Genomic DNA, 21,576 nt, shown 5'->3' on the forward strand with positions numbered 1-21,576 from the left:
GGAGGGGGCCGGGCCGGGCCCGGCCGGGGCGGGGCGGTCGCAGGAGGCCGCGTCGCCGCTATAAAAGCGGAAGCGGCAGCGTGAGCTTGGCTCGGTTCATTCCGCCTTCCCTGCTAGATTTACGGGCATGGCGCTGTCCGGCGACCCCCATTTCAAGAAGCTGGTAGAGTGGCACAAGGCCAACTCCTCTAAGCTTGTGCTGAGGCAGCTCTTCGAGGCCGACAAGGATCGCTTCCAGAAGTTCAGGTGGGGCTGGGTGGCCCCGCGGCTGAGCGGGGCAGCGGGCCCTGGGGCTGCCGCGCCGGGCGGGTGCCGCGTACGAGGCCCGGGGCCGCGCTGGGCGGGAGGGGTGCGGCGCGGTGCGGCCGGGCCCGGGCGGGCAGGGCTGCCGTGACCCCGCTCCGCTCGCTCCCCCCGCGCAGCCCGGCGGGAGCGGGGCCGGCAGGGAGCGGATGGCCCACGACCCGCGGTGCCGTGCCCGCCACGGCGGGGCTGATGGCGGCCCGGCACATGGGCCGGAGCGCCGCCGGGGCCTGGGCCGGGGGCGGGGGCAGCTGCTCGCAGCCCCCAAGGGGCGGCCGCGCCGCCTGCCCTTGACTCATCCTTGCAGCAGGGTACGTGCCGGGCAGCACAGCGCCCGCTGCGCTCGCACAGCCGCACTGTGGGGCGGCATTCGCTGCCTTCTCGCACCCCGTGCTTAGTCATGATAAGCTCCGCGATAGAATCGCGAGGGGCCGCGCATCTCTGTGAGCCCCCTCCTCCCGTACGACCCTGCCCTGAGACGGGCAGCGGGGTTGGCGAGGGGGTTTAGCCTTCCCTCGCCTCACGCCATCGCCGCTACAGAAAATGCCTTGCAGCGCATGGAGGAGGAAGTAACAAGTGGAAGCATCGTGACAGCATTCAGCCCTTCATCTTGTAAAGTGGGACAGTGTATTTCCTGTATGCTGGGAAGGCACATGTATGGTTACGTTATTACACTATAGCAGCAATCGGAAAAGTCTAATATTATGAGCTGCATCCCAGATTTGAGTTTTAAAGTGAGCCTGAGTAAAAGAGATAAACTGACCCTCCGTTCTAGAGTGTTGTGATAAGACTTGTTGCGTGCTTCAAGCTTTTCATTACTGTCCTGCGGAAAGGGATTTTTTCCCCCTTTTGAGTTAATTAGGAAATTCTTACTTTGTAATTAAAGATTGTATTTGAAGTCTTGCGTATCAGTATATGGCCTCAATGGAAAAAGTATGCTAGATTTTTTTGGAATACTGACTTCGCCTGGCCCTTTTAACAGGGCATTTTATAATGTAAAGAAATTCATCAGTAATAGCTTAATAAATCTGCTAGATCCTCACTAATAGACTTAGTTCCCATTGCGAGTTTTCCAGTTTTTTGATGAAGTGGTCTTTACTGAGGTTATTTATTTCAAATAGCTCTCCTAATTCTGTCCTTTTGTGCTGCCCAAAAGTAAACAGTTAAAGTGTCTTAAGTTTACTTCATCTATCTTAATCCTTTCTTTTAATTATTTCTGTCCTGCTTCCTGATAAGCAGTCTCATTTTAGTCTAGGAGAACTTCCTCGTAGCAAAGTACAATTGCAGAGCTGACAGCTCACTGGTGCTCTTAGCAGTGCTGGCCACTCTGAGCCAGATCAGCAGGAGGATGGTAGTTAATATCTCTTGGAACGCTAAGTAGTCTGGAGATTTGGCCACATGGCTCTGTGTGGTTTGCAACTTCCTTCATGTGAAATTAAGGTTTATGAATATCTTTCAGTTCTGCTAGATGTTGCTGTAAAATCATTGGCTCCCTTCCTTTAGAAGGAAAAGAGAAATTCTACCCAGGTGAAAGTATTTCCTGATACTGGTTTCTGAGGAATTTCAGACTGGTGCGAGTAGTTTTTAATCTGAATATTTTATATCTGGGCACAAGTATCTATTTAGTATTATTTGTAGTGAGCCTTACACTCACTTACTGCATCATATCATGTAACATTGATGCAGAAGATAATTTCTTCTTTTTGTCCTTTTTTTTTTTTCCTGATAAGGAGTATAGTCACACCTGTAAGAGATCTTTGCCTTCTTTACCACCCAAGGTGGTAAGGTCAGGTAGGATCAGGAGTTCTTATCAACATGGGTTGTTCACTGGAAACTGCTGGTTTTGAAAGGGTTGGGACACATATGATGCAGCCATCGTAAAACTCAGCAGGTAGGAGATACCAGGGTACCCCTGATGCAGATAAAGTGCAAGAATGACGCTCCAGCTGCTTGGCTTGTCCATTATCTAGGATAAGAGCCACCAGTATAAATGGAAAATGTGATGGGAGATGAAATCATGGAGGTGCTGCAGGTTAAGGTCTGCATCACATAGAAGTGGCTGTGGCTTACGTGACAAGGCTATTGTCCCCCCCTGAGCAGCACTGCCACGAGCTGCTGCATTGCAGAGTGGGCACTTGGGCAGAACACAGCTCAGCTGCAGGCTTTGGGGCTTCTATTAAACAAAGGGTGCCTGGATCCCTCGGGAGAAGGGCTTAACACAGGATTACATTGTACACTCTGTGCTCCACCTTGTGCGTGGGAAGTTAAATCTGGTAGTCATTACTTGATTTGATTTTGCCTGAAAAGTCTTGGGCATCTCTGCAGTTTCTTCAAATGAACAATGGCTGGAATCCAGCCATAATTTCATGAGATATTTTGTCTCCTAGGTCTAGTGAGATTGATTTCATTCATATATGTAAAATAATGAATTGTAGGTGGAAGACATGTCAAGTAAACATGAAATCCTTTTCTTTGTGGATAGAACACTGGAAGAAGCTATCATCTGCAGCTTAAAAGAGGAGAATTTCATGAGTTCTTCTCTGAACTGGAGGAGTGTTAGTATGCTAATGGTCTTTCACATTAGTGAAATGTGTTCAAGTCTGAGATGTCTGTAAATAAATTGCATCAAATATCAAAGACTTGTTCTTATTTTTCTTGTGTGCTGTATCTATGAGTAACAATCGTGGTAGGTGGGCCAAACCAGTCCTTCCATTAGCTAGCCATACTCCAGGGATCCTAGTGCTGGGTGGTCAGGGTGTCAGGAGCCTGCTGAGGAGAGGGGTGCCTAACAGCACTGATACTGCTTTTCCTTGCTTGTCTGTGTTCTCACTTAATTGAGAAACATGGTTCTAAGACTGTGCTTAGGACCACAAAAATGATGTTACTGCTAATGAACAGTTAATGAAGCTAACAGTAAATGAAACCACTGAAATGTTAAGGCCTTGCTGGTTATTACTGTTATTGCAAGTTCAGCTCTATTCTTCCTTTGAAGAATCCTGCCTGCTCTGTCATGTTATGTACAAATAACAATTGTGCTGTTGTGTGTGTCCCTGTGAGGGCTCTGGCATGTGTGGTGGCTAAAATAAGAGCATGTTTCTGTGCTCAGGTATTGAGAAAGAAGCAGGTGGGACAATGAACAAGGCAGAAACACTGACAATTTGGGTGGCTGCAATTTCCTGTGAGGGGTGTGTGGAGCAACAGGGAGAGAAACGTGCTTTTATCAAAAGCTGACTTACAGAATTCAGCTCTTCAGTTAGAGAAGTGGTATAGATTTGTTTGGAAATATTTGCAAAGAAAAATTGATTTAAAAAATAATGAAGGACTAGAGGAACTACAGAACCTATCACATAGATACAAGGATAGTAAATACAAATGGGCTCACTTGGTTTCTGCTGGGCTACCGTTTCTGATGTGAAGCTACAAGTGCCTGTATTCTGAAGGGTTAGGCTAGTGGTTCAGTGGAAACAATGTGATTGTTCAACTATGCACCAAATATACTTCATTGTATTTGGGTTTTCACAAGCAGAAAGTGGACACTGTAATTCAGATTGCTGAAAAACAGGGTTTTCAAAAATCATTTTATGGAACTTGTTGGGCAAATTGGTCACTCACATCTTCTTTACTGATTTAGTATAATTAGGATTCCTGTTATTTTGTAATCTATAGCGAAGTTACCATTGTCTTGCTTAAAATAGTCACCCCTCAGGAATGTGCAATTAAACAACCTGTTGGTTTTGACAGCTTGACCCTGAATACTGATCATGGGGATATCTTACTGGATTACTCCAAGAACCTTATTACAGAAGAAGTGATGAAAATGCTGATAGAACTGGTAACTATTTAAAATATTGCATTAATGAACAAAATAGCTTTTACCTGCAACTCACTATTCTAGCACTGTTTATAAGCATTAACTAACATACAAGTTAAAAGGCATCTGTTTACAAATCTTGGCAGGATTCAAATTCTTGCATTGATGTCTAGCCCTGGGTTACAAAGCCATTTTTCAATGCATATCTGCATTAAAATACTTGCTTTTAAAAAAGAGAAGTGTTTTTTCTAACCTAGAATCTACTTGGTCTTTTAATCTATCATAATTTTTTTCCCTGTCTTGTGTTTAATGTTCATATTCTTTAATGTAGCTGGACCTTTATAATGCATGTTGACTTCCACTATTTTAAGAGGAATCTATATTTACCTTTCTCAGGCAAAGTCAAGAGGTGTGGAAAGTGCCAGAGAGCGCATGTTTAGTGGCGAGAAGATCAACTTCACTGAGGTAAGGCTATTTCTGTCCATGGTTTTTTCCACTTTAGTTGTGCCTGTGTATTACGGATGTTTATGCATCTGTGTAAGCAAAGTCCTGAAAAAACTTACTTTAAATACTCCTTTGAAATCCTGAGTGATTGTGATGTTTACTGCACTATTTAAAGAGAAATTTTACAGCTCTTACTAAAAAGACCACTTTCTTTCAGTTCATCTTTAGAGATTTTTGTGGTATTTTTTTTCTCTTCCCTCTTTTGTGGCGAGGAAGATGAGTTAGGCCTTGCTAAGGGCATGGAGCAGAATACTGCATTCCGGGTATCCTTTACATGCTTTTGCCTGGCTTTAGTGTTCATAAAGCTTAGTAAACTGCCTAGAGGGTGTGAGGGAGGCTTGTGTAAGACCACCTGCTTTGTGCTGTGATGCTACTTGTCTTTGGGTGCATTTAACAGTCAAGACTGTAAACAATCTTGAGAAATTAGCCATGTATTTCAGTAGGAGGATGAGTACCTTCCTCTTTTTGTAAATCTGAAGGTTGCAGTTATGGTTAAGTGTTTACTAAAACATATAGAAAGCCAACTGTACTTATGCTGATATTAAAAATAGGATGAAAACGGTAGAGTGGGTTTGATTAGCCTGCATTAAAAATTAGGGCTACTTAGTGTGTTTGAGGCAAATTCAGAGAAACCAGTATTTCCTTTGGGTTGGCTGTTGAATGATTTAGCTATTGCACAAGCTGTTTGCTTAAATTAACTCACCTGTTGGACATTGTATTGTTTGTGAATGATTCACGTTTGTAAAAAACACAGAAGCAGATACAGTTTCACTGGAGGAATGGTTCCTGTTCCTTTTGTATTAATGCCTTCAATTTGCAGATACAGCTACTGGAAAAAAAAGGCAGGGAAAGGGTGAGGAGTCTTAAATCTGTCTAGAGGGTTGTTTTGTCTGATACTGCCTGTCACTGCCCATGTCTAACTGCATATTATGGAGTTGTTCTTCACTGTGTATTGAGAGCAGGTGTAGTAGTTGAAGTCTCAGGTGCAATTTTCACAGAAAGCACTTAAACACAATATCAAACTCTAATGTGTTTGGTTTCTGCTGCTAGCTCCCTCGTTTCCTAATGTCTTGATACCACTTCATGTATCTTGCAAGTCTAGAAACACCTCTTGTTAGGCTGTTTCTCAGTTACTTCTTTCCAAATCAGAAGTTTACTTATCTAAGGTTTGCCTAATTGTTCTGTTTGTGTAGAATATCAAACCAGGTTGGTTTGGCTCTGGAATAGGAGCATGTGGACAGTGTGAAATTGTCAGGTGTTAAGCAGGATGCTGTCAGACAGCATGAATAAACCTAAAGCAGTAAGACATAAGGGAGCTTCTTGATGGCAAGAACTGACTCGTCCACTGCTCTTGATCTGCTTTAGAACATTCCTTGGATATTTGTCTGAAGTATTTTAGACTTGTCTGTATTTGGTGCTGCAGGCATTGGCTGCATGTTGTGTGCTTATGTGAAAGTTCTTTATAGTGCACCCATGTGTGTCACTGCCAGGAGTTTGTCCCTGACGAGTTTGAACTTGGAGCTTGATATGGTGCAAAGAGCATTAAAAGGTAACTCATCTGACCACTCGTCATGGGATAGTCTTCACAACCTGTGTTTAGAGAATACTTCTGCTTTAACCATAGAGATCAGGTCAAGTAGACCTTCTCTTGATTAGACAAAGCATCCTTTAAGCTGGTAGTGAGCAGTACTTACCAAACACCATTCCATGCCTGAGTGCTGCAAGAAAAAAGTTCTGTTCACCCTGAATTTGAGTGGATATACTTTAATAAGCAAGTGAAAGAGGTTTCTGTATTCCAAATCAGTAACCACAAACTCAATGATTTTTGAATTAGCATTTGGTATTTAAATCATAACTTGGCAGTTCATATTTTCTATGTTGTCTTTGTCTCAGAGTGCCTCTCCTTGTAGTAAGAAATAGTGAGGTAGAGCAGACTAATTCAATTTAAATTTGTTCATTACTATTGACTAATTCCTTCATTCTGGATTATAACTGTTAAACTCTTAAACAACTGAACCACAGGCCAGATTTTAGTGCATTGACTTATGTGTAACTGTGAAGAAGTAACATAAAATTGTGCATGCTAAGAGATTCTTTTTTTCTTGTAGCACAACCACTGCCTACATATTTAGTGTGCAAGTGTTCAGGCAGCATTTAATTGTGGGCAATGAGTAGAGGGATGTGGCTGTTGTATCCTTTCTTGTCAAATGTTTATATTATGTCTCTTCCTATATGAAATAGACTACTTAGGATAATTGAGAAAATAACTCCAGCTGCTTGTTGTAATTGATTTTTTTAGTATTGTCATCAATAAGAAACAATTTAATTTTTGTGTACCTAAAGCATGCCAAATAAAGATCACTGCATTGTAAATATTGCTGGATTCTGAGCTTCAATCTCTAAATGCTTTTAAAGGGATTTTGAGCCTTTTTTCCCCAGGTAAACTATTACTTTGTATATTGTGCTGCTGTAAGCCCCCTGCATTGAGTCGGTGAAGTGAGAGGGTGATTGAGGTAACTACTGCTGTGTGTATGTACGCACACTGACAACACTGCTCTACTAATCCCACTTAATCTAAAGGATTTTTAAGTCTTCATGGTTGTACTGCCTTCTGGATGAGGCATCTGAGGCCCTGGGGTGTAACTTGGAAAGAGCCTCATCTTGATATTTTTCCCCTTGTTTCAGAACCGAGCTGTGCTTCACATTGCTCTGAGAAATCGCTCCAATGTGCCAATCCTTGTGGATGGGAAGGATGTTGTTCCAGAAGTAAACAAAGTGCTGGACAAAATGAAACACTTCTGCCAGGTATAGTACCACCATAACTTATTGTTTATACATTTGTCCTATACCCAACCAGGTTCTTACATGTGGATTGTGAAGTGTTGATTATAGACTGGCTCACATGAATTGTCCTTCTTTGAGGTTTACAGTAGTTCTGGCTCAAGCATGGAGCTGGAGCTGATTTTATTGATTCCATTTTTTTCCCCTTGTTTCCAGTTGGATTTTTCTTTAATGAGCTCTCTAGATCTTGCTCTTTGAGCAGTAATCTTGTGTGTACTTTTGAAGTCTTGTAAATTAAGTACCATTCAAATACTGCTTTATTTTTACTGCTAATTTTTCAACTAATTGTCTGCACCAGGTAGCAACTGCCTCTTTACATTTGTGTAAAATTAGGAGAGCAGTAGAAGTTCCCAGCTCAATTGCAATTTGATTATGCTCTATTTAAGATGTTTTTTAAGGGCCTTCTGGTTTTAGGTCAAGTTACTTTGATTCTATTCTGTTTGCAGAAGACCCACCTGGGTAGTTTTAATGCATTTTAAACAAGGCTGTGAGGACACCTAGGCTTGCTTGGTTGCTGTTGTGAGGAGTCTTACCCAGTAGTAGTGCCCTGTTTCACTGCCAGCTCATACTTCTAACCTGTGCAGAATGAGCTTGCATTCTGTTCTGTTAATGATAAATGCCAAAACTATAATAACTGACACCAGTTGGTGTGAATTTGGTACTTTCCTCGTATGCTGTGAGAATTGAATGCCATGGATATTCTGTGGTGTCTGCCACCATAGAATTTCTAGGTGACTAAGGTTTTGGTAGTGCAAAACAAGAGTTTTCATTGGTGCCATCCTCTTGGTTGCTCTGTGGTTTCAATTATCAGAACATGTGAATCACTTTGCTGCAGCTGTATCTTCTCTGCAAAATAAAAATCATATTAAGCAATTTCTTTGAAAATACTAACAAAGATGCTAGTTTCAATTGACTGACTTAGCAGATGGGATTTTAAGACTCTGGCAATATTATCAATGGGTTACAGGAATGCTGTTACTAAAAAGGGGTTTTTTGTTTGAAAAAATTAAGAGCTTAAACATTTGTAGTGAAGGAGAGCAAGTATCAGCATGTGCTATGTAGAAAAATTGCTTTAGAATTGAAGAATGTACTTGGAAGTACTCATGATACCAGAAGGATTGCTTTTGTGATTGGAACAGATTGAATGTATGGGTGGTGGATGATGGACAAAATTCAATGTAGAGCTTGTTAATAATTGTAATTTTGTTTGGAATTTTTAGTGATGCTTAAAGAACAGGAATAGAGTGGGAACTTCATGTGCTGTTAAGGTGCAACCCAGAAATAAATCCTAATGCAAAGCATACTTGCAAGAGAAGAGCTTTTAGAATTTTAGTTTGCTAATAAATCTCTTATTTCTGTGGTTTTATTCAGACTGTCTTCCAGTTTAGTTAATGAAGCTCTTTCCAATTAAAGACACTCGAAGTACTGCTTTGAGTTCAAATATTTGTTGCACATAGTTTAATGCCCAAGTTTTTTTTAATTTTTGAATAGATGTCTCTTGCCTTAGCAAACACTGCAAATGCTACAGCAGTCCACACAGAAGGGGGAGAGTTTCAATTTCATCAAGTGTTTGCTCTTGTGTGCTTTTACTTCTATCTTAGACATAATGTGATGTCTAGCTAAGAAGATAGCTCTGAGCGGAGGCCTGAAGGTCTAGAGGCTTGAAAACTGTCTTTGTCAGCTTTCTATAACAATACCTAAAAACAAAACCTGTTTCCAGGGTTAACATCAGTAACTGTAGTGTATGAATAAAATGGTCATTGTGGTTTGTTTTTTTTTTTTTGCCGCAGAGGGTCCGTAGTGGTGAATGGAAGGGCTACACTGGAAAGGCAATCACTGATGTGGTCAATATTGGGATTGGTGGCTCTGACTTGGTAAGCCCTTGACTTCTGTACACCCTGACCATCTTTGTGTACATGCTTACAGTGAGGATAAAATCTAATTGTGGCTTCTGTCCAGGGCCCTCTGATGGTAACTGAAGCCTTGAAACCGTATTCCAAGGGCGGCCCTCGTGTTTGGTTTGTATCCAACATTGATGGTACTCATATAGCCAAAACCCTGGCTGAACTCAAACCAGACACTACCCTCTTCATCATTGCATCAAAGGTATGTCTGATACAAGCACTGCCTGTGGCTTGCTCTGCCTCTGAAGAATTCAGTCAGAAGAGAGGGCTGTCCACAGGAATATCTAGATCAGCGTTTTTCAGCATGGTTTATTCCTAAACAGGCCTGTTGTGATTCTTCCTAAACTTGAAGTACGAGGTTGTCTTGCTGCTGAAATACTTGGGGATCTGTAAGTCAAGTGCTGAGAGTTAACCTAAATAAGATACATGAACAATTTCATGTTGTCTGGGGTTTATTTCTCAATCACTGCAAGTTTTAGCTTTATTCACAAGAGTTTGTTGTCCTACGGTTCTCTGTAGGTGGAGTGTAGGATCCAATGTAGTTATTTCTTTGGAATTCTGGATATTATTTCATTCTAAAAGGACTTTTGGTCCTTTATGTACAGTGTACTTGTTAAGTGTTCTGGTACTTTCTGCATTAATGAATTGCAAGTACTTTAAGAATCTCCATTCTATAGGGTAGTCACAAAACACCTTCACCTAAATAACTTAAATGCTGAGTTCCTTGAGCACTATAAATACTAAGCTGCTTTACTTAAAGAGGTAAAGATAGTCTGCTGGTACTTCATAAGATGACACCTATTTCTGATTACAGACTGAATAGCTGCTTTTAAGTCTTGCCTTGCTGAGAACTTACTCTGTAAGCAATAATTGCCAGCAGCCCTATCCCTCTGAGGCATGCTTCTGTCTGAGCAGGGCAAAGAGGTGGAGACAGACTTCATGGTTATGTAACTTGGGTCGCCTTCCTTTGTAAAGCACAGTAGAACCTTTCTGCTGTTGGAGACAATGTGCAGTAAATGAACATGTGCTGGCCATGCTCTGCACAGTGCTCATTATCTTATCTTGGCACTGCTGCAGCCAAGCAACAGCTTATGGAGTAATAAGGAAACTGCACAAAGTAATACTAATGGTCACTTGGGATAATTGAGTCCAGGGATCACGGTTCAAAGGCTTAGAAAACAGCCAAATTGAAAGAGTAACACTTGAGTTTGTTTGCCAGACTGTACTTAGATAATTGGATATATTTGGAAGAGGATGAATGGCATTTTTTTTCTTCCCATAACAGGCTTATGCTTCATAATGAAATATTTCTGGAGATGGATGAGAGTAGGATGAATCTAGTGTTCACCCTTAAAGCTAAATTTTGATGGCTGAATAAATCAGAATGGTTGTAGATACTTGCAAAACTGCATGACTGAACTTCTGTGCACACTTCATGAAGCAGGAAAATGCTTTCTTCTAATCAGCAAAAGAAAAGTTATGACAAGAGTCTTGGTAGAAATGAGTGTTCTTCCATGAAAAAGCAGGAATTGAAGGACAATAGGACAGTCCAGCTGGGTTATCCTGTTTAGATGTTCAATTAGTAGTTTTTTGTTGAACAGTAAAAGTTTTAATTTTTTAGTAAAAGACTAAAGTAGATGACTTTAGTCTCAAGGTTTTGCAGAACAGTTTGGGGAGTGGAAAGGCAGGAGATAGAGAATAGTTATTCCAATTTCAGATACATACTAGTTTGCAACTAGATGGGTAAATCTAGCTATATTGTGTTTTATGAACTTCTAGAATCACTCTGCCCTGGTTATCTGAACATATGCTTTAGTAACCTGAAGTTGTTTCCATTTTAAGAACAGTGTTTTACTTATTTGCTTGCTTTTCCCTGTGCAGACTTTCACCACACAGGAAACCATCACCAATGCAGAAACGGCCAAAGAGTGGTTCTTGCGTGCAGCTAATGATGTAAGTCTAAGATGTGTAGCTTAAGTAACAGAATGCAGCAGTTTTTGTTGTGCAATTTTTTCCTGGTCATTCTGTGTGCTTTGGAGCAGAACCAGTAACTACTCAAACATAGAAAATGATGTACTTAGATCATTTTAGTGCTTTGGTAATGCTTTGTCCAAACAAAATGATAACCCACTAGTTTCTCATTATAAATGGTTCTCATGCATTGTTCTCCAAATCTTGTCTGTTAGGTAATAGTGTAGTGTTTGCCTTAGAGCTAACCAATAATTTTGTAGAACTACTGGTAATGAAAATACAAGAGTAGTGTGTGTGGTGCTGCCTTTAAATTATTGCCAAATCTTTAAAAACAAATGAAACTATGGTTGGACTGGTACACTGACATTTCTATGGCAGATGGCTGTGCTATGAATAGAAACCTAGTATTTGGCTCGTTCTCTCCTATTTCTAATTCTTAAAAGAAAAAAAGCAGTTACTGCCAGTTCAGGTAATTAAGTATCTGTAACCTGCTCCAGTCAGGGTACCTGTGCTTAGTTTGAAAGCTGGGCTTTGAAATTCCTTCTTACCCTACTGTTCAGACAATTCTTTGTTTACCAGAACACCTGAAAGACATTTATCAGTAATTCTGGTTGTCTTGGTTTTTTGCTCCTGTCTGTAAGGGCAGTGGGTGTACACTGAGCACCATCTGCTCCAGAGCTGCAGTGCTGGTGTCCAGGCTGGTAACAGGCCCTGAAGAAGAGGGTGTGCCGCCCTCTGGAGGGAATGCTGCTGGAGGGTTTGATGGGAATATCATCACAATGTTCTCTTACTGCTAAATCCCACACTGAATGTCAATAAGTTTTCAAATTGATAGCTGATGACAGTCAACAGCATTTTGTTTAAATGATAACAGATCAGCTTTATAACCAGAAATGAAAATAGTTAACATTCTAGATCTAACTATGTCTTTATTTTTATTAAGCCTTCAACTGTGGCCAAGCATTTTGTTGCCTTGTCTACCAATGCTGTAAGTATAGTCAATCCAGTTAATTTTTCCTATGTACCTTTAAGGCAGCCTTAACTTAAAATGTAGTAAGGAAGCCTATCCTTTGGGATGCTTGAATACCAAATTTTAGCATTCCTCTTGAAGGAAAGTCTTTTTCTTCTACTCAAAATAACTGAAACACTTCTAGAGTATTTAACTGTACTAACACTGGACTTTGATTATAGATGTGTACTTTTTCTGCTAGAGCTCTAAATCTGGAATTGAGTTCTTGTGCTTGAAATGACTTATTATTAATGGGTGTTACCTCTAATTGCTTAAGTTGTGTGTGAATGGAGTTACATAAACAAATGTTGCTCTGAACTTCAGGTAAGAGCTGAAATAGTGCACGCAGTTTGAAAAATGCTTATGGTGAGCACACTCTGATGTGGTACTTCATGCAAAAGTATGAAGCAGAGAGACTGGCAGCAATTAGAACACTGCAGTCATTGGCAGGCTGTCAGGGACTGACATTATAGTTCTGGTAAATGTACACTGGATGTCAGACCAGCTTTAACTATATGGCCACTTAGATTCATCAGAAAATGAATGTATGCCATTGGTTTTTAACAGTGAATAGTGATAACTATTTCTGGAGATGTAAATGTATTTTTTGTGATGGATGCTATGCATTTTTTTAAATAGATGTAGTTGTGGGATTGTTTATTTAATAGATACCAAACTTGTATTTGCTTGTTTGGTATAAAGCTTTTTATGACTGTGGTTTTACTTATGGTGTTTTTTCATGTTTATTTTAGCCTAAAGTTAAAGACTTTGGAATTGACCCAGAGAACATGTTTGAGTTTTGGGATGTAAGTAAAAGTCTGATACTATGTGGTAGATGTTAACTGTTAGCTTTTTCTGAAGCAAGTAAGAGGATTCAGACTAGACGTCTGGAAACTCTAGAAGAAATTTCTAAAGAAGCAACTCCTAAATTATAGGGGTTGTATTCAGTGCACTGAAATATCTGAAAACCCTTAACTAAAGGCAAATTGAGAACTCTTGCCCATTCTGTTAAAATCTTCCTGTCAAAGGTCTGAAGAGGGGTCTATGTTCTTAGATGTCCAATCAGCTGTTGAGTAACAGGAGATAGTCTTGGCTTCTTGCTCTATTCAAGTAGTTATTATAAGCTGTGACATTTGCCTGTTGGTGTCTATGGTATATAACCTAGGCCTGGTAAAGGTCAGATGTCAGAAGTAAGAGCCTGATTGGAGATTTTGTAGCAGATGCATATTTTAAGTATACTGCCCTTAGTCTTGGTCCTTATACATAATTAGAAACAGATGGGTATGTCTCGTTGACTTAATTGCCTGACAAATGAACTGCTGTTCAGAAGTTATTTGGAATGTTACCTTTCCCAAGTGTCAGAATTTTGCTGAAGCTGGCTTTCCCTGTAGAGGAGTGATATTATGAAAGCACTTATACAACCTGAAAATTCAGGATTTGGAAGTGAACAGGAGTCAAGCTATCTACTTAACAGATGTTCTAAAAATTGGTCAAGTAGGATAACTTCAGACTAAAAAAAAGCTTTCATTAGGGTGCACTGTGAAGTGCAGGTTCCCTTGACTATGCCAGATTTACACAGTGAACTGTCACCAGAAAGAGTATCTATTTTACTGGGAACAATCTAAGCACATGCTGCTGTTTTCTAATAGTTTGAATGTAAAAGCCTTGCACTTCTCTATCTCAACCATCTCTTGTTTGCAGTGGGTTGGTGGCCGCTACTCCCTGTGGTCTGCCATTGGTCTCTCCATTGCCCTGCATATTGGTAGGTACTCCTGTGATGTCATGCTAAGAATTGCTTTGTTTGCTTCAGGAATGTAACTGGGGTGCATTAATAGTAGTGGATTGTGAATCAGATTTGGGGCAAATACTGTTTGCTGCCTACTCTTGAGTGGTTGGATGTGGGTGCTAAAAAATGATCTGGAATGTAACAGAAGTGTTGATATTTTAGTATTGCAAATAGTTTTGGAAATTACCTCATACCTGGACAAGTAGTCAAATTGCATTGCTTTAGTCACATAACCAAAAGTACCTGATTTATATAAAGCTGTGTCAGTGTTGAAAATCAGACCTTGCAACTGGCATTCCCAAGCTTGAAGTAGTGTTTAGTGCCTGTAAGTATACACACACAATCACTGGAGTCCTGTCTCTGGTTCTGCATATGAGAGCTCTGTTTAGCGTCCTTAACTCTGTCCTTCTGCTGCTAATTCTTTTTGTTCCCAGTACTTTGTGTTGGCTATGGGGCCTGATGATTACATTTGCTCCCTTATCACTGCTTTCAGATGTTTAAAGTCTAAAGTTATAATGTAATTTATTTTTCTAGACAAAAGCTAGAATTCCCTTAGACTGGGGCTAGAAGAATAACATAGGGTTTGGTGTTTTTTGGAATTATATAAATAGGTGTCTTCATGTGTAGAAAAATCTCTTACAAGAGCAAAATAAACAAGTCTGGCACTTACTGTTTCATCTGCAATAAACTGTTCATTGCTGCTGTCAGACAAATGTGGTGCTGACTGCTGACATGCCAGCCCATCTGCACTTCCTCTCTTAGACTGCTCAACTCCCACAGCTGGCCTGACTATAGGTAGAGCTGCTGCTTTGAGTCCAAACATTTCACCTCCCAATTGTTATGTAAGAATCAGGACTTCTGTTTTTGCAGGGAAGGCAAGCCTTAGTGAAGCTATTCATTTGCGAAAGTGAATGGAGATTTTGAATACCCTAATTATAAAGCAAAGAAAGCTCAGGTGAATTGAGAGAACAGGGAAGGAAGGGGTAGTGTTTTTCTTTCTGAATATCTTATTAGAGCTGTTTCTCCTACACCAGTGCAGAAATCCCTGCTGTGCTAACCTTGCCTTGTTTTTTGGGGGGAATGTGTCTCCCACTGGCTCTGATTAAGTGTTCAAAATTGCTAAAAAACTATGTGGCCTCAAAGCAGGCTCTGTATTAAAGGCTCCTGTTTTCCTTCTGATTGCTCATTCTGCCTGAATGGGGATTTTAGGCAAAGGTTTTTGAATTATGCTTCATGAAGTTGGACTTGCTCTGAAGTCTGGGCATTAAGCATAGGCCAATGTTTGACTTATGGGATGCAAAATTCAGGAGAAGTCTAAGTGCAGCTTTTAACTTGATTAGTAGTTGGGAGCCTTGCTGCATACAAGGGATCAAAACTGTTTCACAGTTCTCTATAAGAAAAATCAAGTTTGAGTTGTAAGAGGAAATACAAATAAACTTCTTTCCATTTTTAGGTTTTGACAACTTTGAGAGCCTGCTTGCAGGAGCCCACTGGATGGTGAGTGTGGGATGCCCATTTCAGATCTGTTCCTCTTGGAGTTGTTAATAAAGAAACAGAAGGCAGGTTGATTTCTAAAGTTCAGCTCTGTGTCATCCTCAATGGTATTAAAATGAAAGTTGGTGGGAAGCTCACTGGATCAACACAACAATAAAAACAATCTAGGAGTTGGGAGGGATGGCAGTTGCTTTATCAGAAGTGTAACTTTCCTTTGTGTGGTGCAGGATAACCACTTCCACACTGCTCCCTTGGAGAAGAACGTGCCGGTTCTACTGGCCATGCTGGGGGTGTGGTACATCAACTGCTACGGCTGTGAGACCCACGCCCTGCTGCCCTATGACCAGTACATGCACCGCTTTGCTGCCTACTTCCAGCAGGTAGGGCTGGCACAGCACAGCTTCCACACAAGTGAGATACGATACTGTTCTGAATGTGTCAGATAAAACTGCACTCACTTAATTCCTGTAGTCAATTGCCTGAAGACACTGGTGCCAAGAATAGATTTCAGCTTATTTCTGCACTTAAAGACCTTTCCCTCATACCTCTGTTATCTTGATGTCTGTAAATTAAGCAGCTGTATCCCTGATGCTTAGAAAATTTCTATACACAAGCACTATTTCTTGTAGCTGAAGTATGTGTGGAAATTTGTACTGATACTGAGTGTTCCTGCCCTTCCCTTCTTTAGGGTGATATGGAGTCTAATGGCAAATACATTACCAAGAAAGGCTCTCGTGTGGACTACAGCACTGGCCCTATTGTGTGGGGAGAGCCTGGCACCAATGGGCAGCATGCTTTCTACCAGCTCATTCACCAAGGTAAATAAACTGCTCAATACTTTATCCTAGAATTAAAGTGTGAATGGTTACAAAGCTGCACAAGTCAGCAGTTTGCACTTGTTTAGAGGTTGGACTCCTATCTAGCCAAACATCACATTGCTATGGGGTTTTAATTAGTGGCTTGTGAAGGCTACAAGATGTAGGTTTTAATTACAATAAGGAGGTCAAATAAAGCTGAAACTACTGAGCTATATGTTACTTTTCCCTGCTGCAAATAATAATGCTCTTCTATAAATCTTCTAAAAATGACTCAGTCTGCCAGTAACTCAAAGTGAGGTGAAAAGTGAAGGTTTAAGACTTACCTGTTGCAGGATTATTTACCTGGCTTTTTTTTTTTTAACAGGAACTCGCATGATTCCCTGTGACTTCCTGATTCCAGTGCAGACCCAGCACCCCATCAGAAATGGCTTGCATCACAAGGTAAGTCCTTTGTCAGGGCACCATATTTCTTGTGGCTCAAGGCATGGCAGCTTACTGTATATTGCATTGTGTGGTATTTCTAAATGTCCCTTTGAAGCTATACACAAAAGCTCTGTCAACATTCACACCAGATTTTTAAATATCTAGATTATAATTGCAAGTAATATGTAATGCATTGGTATGTTTGAGGTAATTGCAGTGACAGCTTGAGGCAGCTCAGTGGTGTTTCCTGTGGGTCTACTGAAGCTGGAAAGAGTTGAGCAATTAAGTATTTAAAGTTCCTTGAATTGTAAGGAATGTAGTTCTTGGAGAATAGGAAGAAACAAATTCTCAGACCTGATATGATGCCATCTGATAAAGCTTTCAAGTATTAAATTCTAGGACAAAATTTGGAGACTCTAATGGTATAGCTGGGGTGATGGCCTTCTACACAAATGTTTTTAACCTGTCCAGTTTTTAGTTTACCATCTGCATCTTAGCTGGTTACCTTTGAATCTTTGCACCTGGCTTTCTGTGAGATGGTGTAGTATGAGATAAAATCATAGACTATACTGAGTGAAAAGGATTGTGTGGAGTTCTTGTTCCTCTGGTGCCATTGGGAGACTTGCTGCTAGCTTCATCAGGAGCAGGATTCTGTAAACTGTCCTGGTTGTCTTTGGAGACATAATAGTAACTGAGTCTCCTGGCACTCTGAGGGAAGAAATAGCTAAAATGGCTGCATATTTCACTGCCACAGTGTTAAAACTGACTTCTAAGTCTAGACTAGGTCTTATAGTGGGTTCAAGCACCCATTCTAGCTATGCAAATGGTTAACTTGTGTTTATTTCTGCCTGCTAGATCCTTTTGGCCAACTTCCTTGCTCAGACTGAGGCCTTGATGAAAGGGAAGACGGCTGATGAGGCTCGCAAGGAGCTTCAGGCAGCTGGGCTGAGTGGAGAGGCTCTGGAGAAGCTCCTTCCCCACAAGGTACCTGGGGCTTGGGAGGTGCCATGGCAGTGAGGGCTTTGCTGGGGTGGCTGGCATGGGGTGGCACCGATGGCACCTTGGTGGGACTTTTGGAACAGGCTGTGAGCAGCACCTTGGCTCTGAAGCCTCCCTGGGCTAGTGACTTTAGGGTGTCTTCTTGTAGCCCACAGTAGCCAGCAACGGTGCTTGGAGACATTTTCTGTTGTGTTTGTAAAAAAAAAAAAAAAAAAAACAAAAACATGGGAATGATACAACTCTATGATTGAAGGCCTTTAAAGCCTTCAGGACTTTGTATTTGCTGCAGATGCAAATAGTCTAGTGTGGACTCTAGAGAAGATAAAACCTGCTGGTTTCTGATGCGAGTTTTACAGCATGCTAGGTGATAATATGTCTCTTGTTTTGAAAGGTCTTTGAGGGAAATCGACCAACCAATTCCATCATGTTTACAAAACTCAACCCCTTCACCCTGGGAGCCATCATTGGTAAGAAAATACATTTCACATCTGTGAATGCTAATTAAGACTTTTTGATAAATTGATAAATTTATTTATTGATAAATCTTTTTGCTTTTAGCCATGTATGAGCACAAGATATTTGTTCAAGGAGTTGTCTGGGACATTAACAGTTATGACCAGTGGGGGTAAGTTTCCTTGGTTTGTTTCTTGAATCTATCATGAGTTAGAGAAATGACAATCAAAAGGGTTTTATGCTTGGAACACATGATTATGGGATAGTTTTAAATGACAACAGATTTTTCTGGGGATAGGTTTCCATGCCATAATGCATTATGCATAGGTTAGTCATGTATAATGACTTGTAGATAACAATTTTGGCTAAGGACCTCTGAATTTAGAAAAACACTATGAATGTAAAAAAGATGCACTAGTGAGGAAGACAGTCAAGCGGGCTGAACACATGCTTTGAGAACTAGGAAGGAAAATGTTTTCCCTATAGCTTGCAAAAAAGTATTGTTTTACCTCTAGATTAGTAGATCTGTGGAGCAAGAGATTGATTACATCTTAATTTTCCTATGCTGAAGAGACAACATTGCTGGCAGAGGTCTGTGTATGCAGCTGCCCTTGGTTTCATATAGACTTCATCTGTGACTGAGGGCTGTGCTGGAGCTCCATGTGTGCAACAGCAGCTTGCAGAAGTCTGTCACTGTGTCACCTAAATTTATCAGAAGCTAATCGGGTTCTTTCATCTGCAGTAATATGAACTGTAAACATAGTGTATGTAGACTTAGGTAGAAGGATAGGGGAATGAGATTTTTCAGGTGCAGCCTGCTTATGCTGTGAGGGGTTATTTTGAAGAGCACATTTGCTCTTCAGGAGTAGAATATCCATTTACACTAAGCTACCTTAATCTTTGTATGTGTTCTTTGGTGCTGTGCTACCACAGCATATTCTATAATTCAATACTGTACTAAACCTGAAAATAGAAGACTGTCTAGTACAAGCTGATGTCTGCTATAAATTCTGGCAATCAGGAGCATGGTAGGAGTAAGCTTTTGGAATATGCCAGGTGCTTAGGCAGTGAGGCTGTAACTCCTGATAGATGCTGGGGGTGCTTCCAGGCTGCTGCTCAGCTGATCATTGTTTGGGTGACACAAATCAGTGTTCTGAGCACTGCCGTGTTCAGCAGGGAACAGGAGCCAGCTGAATGCAGGCTGCATAACACAAGTGAATGCTGAGGTGAAAAGACTCTGCTTCACTTTTAAAACAAAATGTTAGCTTTGACGTCCTGTCATTTATGCTGTGTGCTCAGCTAATGAGCTATGAGAACTCCAGGCTTTCATGAATGGCACTGAAATGAACACTTCGGTAATTTTTGAGGGGTAAAACTTCAGGGTGTTCACTAGGAAGTTACTTTTTGCTGGCATCTATTTTTAATATCAATGGCTTATAGCAAATACTGTAAATTGTTAGCACTAATACTGTTTTTTTTTTCTTCTACTTTTGTAAATGCAGAGTTGAGCTTGGAAAACAACTTGCCAAGAAAATTGAGCCTGAACTGGAGTCAGATGCTCCAGTGACATCTCATGATAGTTCAACAAATGGGCTCATCAATTTTATCAAAAAACACAGAGCTTGAAATGAAATACTTGGAGGATGTCGACAATCTCACCACGGAGTACCCAAATCTGTTGTAGTTGTGCTTTTTTTAGCCACTTTTAACAAAAATAGCACTTTACAGGTGTAGTTCTCTTCACTTGTTGCAGTTCATCTTGTTGCGTCAAGTGTTACAAATGAAACTAGTTTTGTGAAACCCTGAGATTCTATAGTCGCTTTCTATTTCTGTGGCTGTTAATCTGTGAAGTGCAGCTGGTATATTCCTCAATTCTTATCCCTCAACTTTCTTAAAGATGGTCACTGATACTAGAAAATAAAAGGTATGATGGATGAGTTCAACTTCTTCACTTTATCTTTACAGTGCAGCCCTAGTAACATTTGCCTCACTCACAGTGTAAGGTTCTCTGAAGCCAAGTGAGCTGAGTTTTGTCATTTTGGACTGGTTCGACTGTATGCTGGAAACTAGAATGTGTTTAAAGATTCAGACCTACAGCTGTAGGTTGTTTGGTTACATTTCATCCCTTTTGAGCAAGATACAGACTTTTTTTTCCTCCCAGTGCTACTGTGAAAATGCAAGTTTATTGATGCTTGGTAAAAGATTTCCTGTTTTGTCTGTAAGCTATGTGCACAGCTATCCAAAAAGGAAGACAATTCCTGAAGAGACAGTGATATCTTAAGTTTTCCAGAGTTTGTGAAGCAAAAGTTTGGGATCACTTGGAGAATAAATGTGGTTTTGGTGTCCTCCAGGAGTGATTTCTCACTGTTTAATCAACATCACTGTCTTGCAACAATAATGAAAAAAATGGAGAAACCTGTTGTCAATAAGTTGTTGATCCTCTTTTATTCTCTACTACTGTTAACCTCTTTGCTAGCAAACGGGCATGCTCTGGCTATTGTTCTGTAACACCTTTAATAAAGGTAAGACACAAGCATTGAAAGGAAGCTGCTGCCTACACTGTGTGAGCCGGGACCCCCTAGCGCCCATCTTTGTTGTGTGGCTTCATTGACGGGTGGGTGCTGTGGGCTGAGCCTCTCTGACCGGACCGATGGAGCAGTGTTTCCACATGAAGCAGGGTGACGAGAAGAGAACCCGCTAGAGGGAAGCACGCTGTTCTCCCCGCGGCTTGGAGCGCCATGCTGCCGTGCTCAGGTGCTCGGCCCGCCCGCTGCTCCCGCGCTGTCCCTGAGGGGCCGTGCCTGCGCGCGGGGCGCCCCCTGCCGGCGCTGCGCTCAGCGCCCTGTTCCTCCGCCGTGAGGGAACGGAGAAATGGCGTGAGGGGAGCGTGCGGGATCGCCCCCGAGCTGCCCCCCTCGGGCTTGCACTGCCCCAGGGGCTGCGGACAGGCACCAGCCGAGCGGTAACGAGGCTTTAAAAGCAGCTAGCTTTCCCTGCACTGCTTGAGGTGGCCACGAGTAATGGGCGAGGGGAGGGTCTGTAGCTGCATTGTGAAGATGAGCTGGTGTAATACCCACGTGTGTTCAGGAACCGGCTCTCACTAACTAATGCTTTGTGGCCTTTGAGTCTTTGCTATTCCCTTACACGGCCTCAGCGCTGTTCTGACCTGCACCCTCACACAGGTCCTGTAGCACAGCTACTTTGTGATGGATTCTTGAGCTCCACTGAACTGATTTAAATGTTTCTACTTTTAATATCAA

The 21,576-nt window shown here is 41.3% G+C and overlaps 1 protein-coding gene across 1 annotated transcript; it reads left to right on the forward strand.

Moving 5' to 3' along the window:
- The first annotated feature begins 15 nt into the window (after positions 1-15).
- On the forward strand, positions 16-20,862 carry GPI (glucose-6-phosphate isomerase). The gene is made up of 18 exons (XM_033069846.1): positions 16-246; positions 4,045-4,135; positions 4,511-4,579; positions 7,304-7,423; positions 9,250-9,333; positions 9,419-9,565; positions 11,245-11,316; positions 12,278-12,322; positions 13,096-13,149; positions 14,045-14,105; positions 15,583-15,626; positions 15,851-16,003; positions 16,312-16,441; positions 16,806-16,882; positions 17,720-17,848; positions 18,255-18,330; positions 18,422-18,488; positions 19,819-20,862. Exons 1-18 carry the CDS (start codon positions 128-130, stop codon positions 19,940-19,942), a joined length of 1,662 nt encoding a protein of 553 aa, XP_032925737.1. The 5' UTR covers positions 16-127; the 3' UTR covers positions 19,943-20,862.
- The last annotated feature ends 714 nt before the right edge of the window (positions 20,863-21,576 follow it).

The sequence above is a fragment of the Catharus ustulatus genome, chromosome 11 (genome assembly GCF_009819885.2).
Source record: "Catharus ustulatus isolate bCatUst1 chromosome 11, bCatUst1.pri.v2, whole genome shotgun sequence".
Lineage (NCBI taxonomy): Eukaryota > Metazoa > Chordata > Aves > Passeriformes > Turdidae > Catharus > Catharus ustulatus.